Genomic DNA, 5,128 nt, shown 5'->3' with positions numbered 1-5,128 from the left:
TTTCAAATGGACCACTCCACTTGGATTTAGCTTCCCGGGAAACATTCTCAACCTTGATTTAAACAACTATACAAGATCTCCCACCTTGAACTCTTTGTTCCAATTCGTCATGAAGACATTTCATTTTTTCTTTGTACAAGGGTGAACTCGCATATGCATGGTAACGGAACTCATCAATATCATTCAAATGTGTAACCCACAAGGTAGCGGCTACATCCCAATAAAGATTAAATTTATTTAGAGCCCACATTGCCTTGTGCTCTAGTTACATTGGAATATGACAAGATTTCCCTAACACTAACCGGTATGGAGACGTTACGATAGGTATTTTGTAAGCCGTCAGATAAGCCCATAACGCATCATCAAGCTTCTTGGACCAATTCATCCGATTATCATTCACTATTTTAGACAAGATACTCTTTATCTCCCGGTTGGAGACTTCCACTTGCCCACTAGCTTGTGGGTAGTAGGGTGCCGTGATCTTGTGAGTAACACTGTACTTGCTAAGTAAAGTGTCAAAATATTTGTTGCAAAAGTGTGGCCCCCCATCACTTATGATTGCACATGGAGTACCAAATCTTGTAAAATTATTCTTCTTCAAGAAAGCTACTACACTTCTCACCTCATTGTTGGGTAAAGCAACAACTTCAACCCATTTGGACACATAATCCACCACGACCAAGATATAGGTATTTTCGCAAGAGCTAACAAAAGGAACCATGAATTCAATACCCCAAACATCGAAAATGTCAATCTCCAAGATGGTTGTGAGAGGAATTTCATTTTTCTTTGAGACTCCACCGGCACATTGACATTCATCACATATTTTCACCAAATCACTAGCATCCTTGTAAAGAGTAGGCCAATAGAAACCACAACTAAATACTTTGGATGTCGTTCTTGCTCCACTATGATGACCACCATATGGTGAAGAATGACAAGCCCCAAGAATATTACCTTACGTTTTTTCCGGGATACACCTCCTAATCACCTCATCCGTATAAATACGGAAAAGGTATGGTTCATCCCAATATTAATATTGACAATCTCTTTTGAGCTTCTTCCTTTTATTTGAAGAGAACTCATCCGGAATGATTCCACTCACAAAACAATTTGCCAAGTCCGCGAACCATGGCACCTCTTTCATTAAAATTGCCAAAATTTTCTCATCGAAAAAGGATTCATTGATTTCAAGGGCATCATGTGGCCTCCCCTCCTCCTCCAAACAAGACAAGTGATCAGCCACTTGGTTTTCACTACATTTCCCGTCTTGGATATCAATATCAAATTCTTGCAATAAGAGTACCCATCTCATCAAACAAGCTTTGGAATCCTTTTTCTCATTAAAAAATAAGGTGTCGCATGGTCCATGTGGACAATAACTTTGGCAGCCATCAAGTACTGGCGGAACTTCTCAATTACAAGCACAATAGCAAGGAGCTCTTTCTCCGTAATGGTATAATTGACTTGGGCACTATTCATGATCTTACTAGCATAGTAGACCAGATGGAAAATCTTATTGATGTGTTGCCCCAAAACAGCCCCAACTGCTACGTCACTTGCATCACACATGAGTTCAAAAGTCACACTCCAATTTGGAGCGGTAATGATAGGAGTAGTTGTCAACTTGAGCTTCAATAATTCAAAAGCCCTCATGCAATCATTATTGAAATTTAACTTGGCATCCTTCTTAAGGATCTTCTATAACGAGTTCACCACTTTAGAGAAATCTTTGATAAAGCGCCGGTAAAATCTTGTATGTCCTAGAAAACTCTGCACGCCCTTCAATGAAGTTGGGGGTGGAAGCTTAGAAATTACCTCAATTTTTGTCTTGTCAACTTCAATTTCATTCCTTGAGATTTTATGGCCAAGGACAATACCTTCCTCAACCATGAAATGGCATTTCTCCCAATTGAGCACCAAGTTGGTTTCATTACATCTAGCCAACACTTTGTCCAAATTTGCAAGACAATCATCAAAAGAATTCCCAACCACCGAGAAGACATCCATAAAAACTTCAAGGTGTCCTTCACCATATCCGTGAAAATAGTCATCATACACCGTTGAAAAGTCGTCGGTGCATTGCACAAACCAAATGGCATCCTCTTGAAAGAAAAAGTACCATAGGGACATGTAAAGGTTATTTTCTCTTGATCCTCTGGAGCAATGAGAATTTGGTTGTAGCCCGAGTACCCATGAAGAAAGCAATAGAAAGCACGGTCGGCCAATCTATCGAGAATTTGATCTAATAAAGGAAATGGAAAGTGACCCTTCCTTGTTACTTTGTTGAGCTTGCGATAATCCATACAAACCCTCCAACCGGTCGACATTCTGGTAGGAATAAATTCATTCTTATCATTGGTAACCACCATCATGCCCCCTTCTTTGGGACACATTGAACTGGAGAAGTCCACGAACTATCGGAGATGAGGTAGACAACCCTGGCATCCAACAACTTGATAATCCCTTTCATGACAACTTCTTGCATAGCTTCATTGAATCTTCTTTGATGTTCAATGGACGGTTTAGCACCATCCTGCAACTTGATCTTATGCATGCAAAAGGCGGGGATTATACCCCCAATATCATCCAAGGTCCACTCTATAGCCTTCTTCCTCTTTTTTAACACTGCCAATGTGGAATCAACCTGCACGTTAGTCAAACAAGAGGAAAGAATAACCGGTAAAGTAGAACAAGGTCCAAGAAATTCATAATGAAGATGTGGAGGCAATGGCTTCAACTCCAAAGTAGTTGTCTCTTCAATAGAAGGCCTTTTGGGAGGAGTCTTCCTATTTTCAAGATCCAAAGATAATATTCGGGGTGCATAGTTGTATGACCCCATTCCTTGCAAAGAGTTCACGCATTCCACGAAACCATCCATCTCGTCATCATCAAAATTGAGCAAAATGGCCTGTAACATATCACCAACATTGATAGTAGCAATTGTATCATCAACAATAACATTGGTCACTAGGTCCACAAAAGAACACACTTCATTGCTATTTGGTTACCGCATGGACTTACACATATGCAATACCACTTTTTCATCACCAACCCGGAAACTGAGCTCTCCGGCTTCTACATCACAAAGAGCCTTACCCATAGTAAGGAAAGGTCTCCCAAGAATTATCGGCACTTCATAATGAACTTTACAATCTAGAATGACAAAGTCCTCTAGAAGAATGAATTAATCAACCCGGACCAAAACATCTTCAATCACACCAACGGCCTCTTCATGGTATGATCGACCATTTACAATCTCACAGAAGTGGGTCTTTGTTTCCCAATCCCCAAAGACTTGAAAACTGAATAGGGCATCAAATTTATACTTGCTCCAAGATCACAAAGAGCTTTAGCAAACTCGACACTTTCAATTATATAAGGAATCGTGAAAGCACCGGGATCCTCCAACTTAGGAGTCGTTGAATGAACATTCACACTCGCTTGATGAGTGACTTTGATAGTCTCAAAATTTATCGACCGCTTCTTTGTCACAAGATCTTTCATAAACTTTTCATAATCAGGCATTTATTGAAAAACTCTTCATCATTTGAATGAACTTCTTGAATTAATTCTCACCATTTTGCTTGGAAAGTCTTTGAGGGTATGGAGGTGGAGGCATAGGCAATAGTGCCTTTGCCTTTTGCACTACCGGTTCCGGTACGTCAATGATGTGTTCCCTAGATGGGTTCACCTCCTCTAGAGTCTCTTCCATATCATTATCAATATCAATCTGAACTTCCTCATTTGCTTGAACAACATTGTTTGGGATCTCTTCTTCATGCGTCACTTGGTCATCATCGACAAAACACCTTTCACTCGAGGAGGGTGCATTCCCACCTCTTCCACTTCTTGTGATAACTGCCATAGTATGCCCCGTAATGTTACCACCCTTTGGGTTCACCACTGTGTCACTTGGTAGTGCACCCTTAGGATGAGAATTTTGAGCTTGAGAGATTTGCCCCATTTGAACTTCTAGATTTCGGATTGATGTGTTGTGTGAGGCAAGTTGGGCATCTGAATCGACATTATTTTCCATAATTTGCTTGAATATATTCTCAATACATACCATTTTATTGTTTGAAGGACTTGAACCATGGGAAGGATAAGGATGTAGGTTTCTCGATAATTGATACATTGGGGGCCTTTGAAGATCTGACCCCCGGTTGCTTTGATTGTTACCCCAACCACCTTGGTTGTTTTTTTCTCAATTTCCTTGGTTTGTTTCACTCCAATTTTCTTGATTGTTGTTGTTATGTGAATTCCCTTGATTATTAGAACTCCAATTGCCATGGTTGTTTTATGGTCGCCATTGTTGTTGGTTTGGGCCTTGGAAGTTGTTTCTTTGCCCTTGAAAGTTATTCATATATTGCAATTCTTCCTCTTTCTCATTATAAGAATCATCTTGATCAAAACCTTCATCTTGAACATAGTTCTCCACTCGGGTTTGCATTTGTGGACCCTTGGTCCTCTTCTTGTTTCACCAAAATATTAACTCCCTCCATAGCATGAACTTGCTTAGGGGCTTGCACTTGATTGAGTTGCGCCTTTTCTATTTGATTCATGGTAGTGGTCAATTCGGCAATGGCTTGACCGTGGTCTTGCAATTCTTTGTGGAGGTGGATCATATTCGGATCACCTTGTGGAATATTGGCTCAGGATTTCCAAGCTGATGACATCTCTACCATCTCATCTAGAATGTCATACGCCTCTGTATAAGCTGTGGTCATAAAGTTTCCACCGGCTAGTTGATTAACTACACATTGATTGGTTGTGTTAATCCCACGATAAAAGGTTTGTTGTAACATGTTTTCCATCAAATCATTATTGGGACATTCCTTAACCATTGTTCTATAGCACTCCCAAATTTCGTGTAGTGGTTCATTTGGCTCATGTTTCAATGCCAAGATCTCATCTCGAAAAGTAGCAATGTGCCCGGGATAGAAAAACTTAGCAATGAACTTGGCCTCCAACTCATCCCAAGTGTGAATTGAATAGTTCGACAAACGTTCCAACCAATATTAAGCTTTCCCCCTAGAGAGAAGGGAAAAAGCTTAGCCGCAATGCATCCTTGGAAACATTTGTTTGCTTGCTCCTCCAACATGTATTCACAAAGCCCTTCAAATGT

General features: G+C 40.3%; 1 protein-coding gene across 1 annotated transcript; it reads right to left on the bottom strand.

Annotated features, from left to right (window-relative positions):
* Window positions 1–265: 265 nt before the first annotated feature.
* Window positions 266–1,315, bottom strand: LOC138889856 (uncharacterized). Its single transcript, XM_070173193.1, has 2 exons — window positions 1,139–1,315; window positions 266–847 (listed from the first exon to the last, which is right to left on the bottom strand). The coding sequence occupies exons 1-2, from the start codon at window positions 1,313–1,315 to the stop codon at window positions 266–268; spliced, it is 759 nt and encodes a 252-aa protein (XP_070029294.1).
* Between the last annotated feature and the right edge of the window lie 3,813 nt (window positions 1,316–5,128).

This window comes from Nicotiana sylvestris, chromosome 4 (assembly GCF_000393655.2).
Source record: "Nicotiana sylvestris chromosome 4, ASM39365v2, whole genome shotgun sequence".
NCBI classification, from domain to species: Eukaryota; Viridiplantae; Streptophyta; class Magnoliopsida; order Solanales; family Solanaceae; genus Nicotiana; species Nicotiana sylvestris.
The sequence above is the reverse complement of the archived record's forward strand: the minus strand, read 5'-3'. Positions and strand labels throughout refer to the sequence as shown.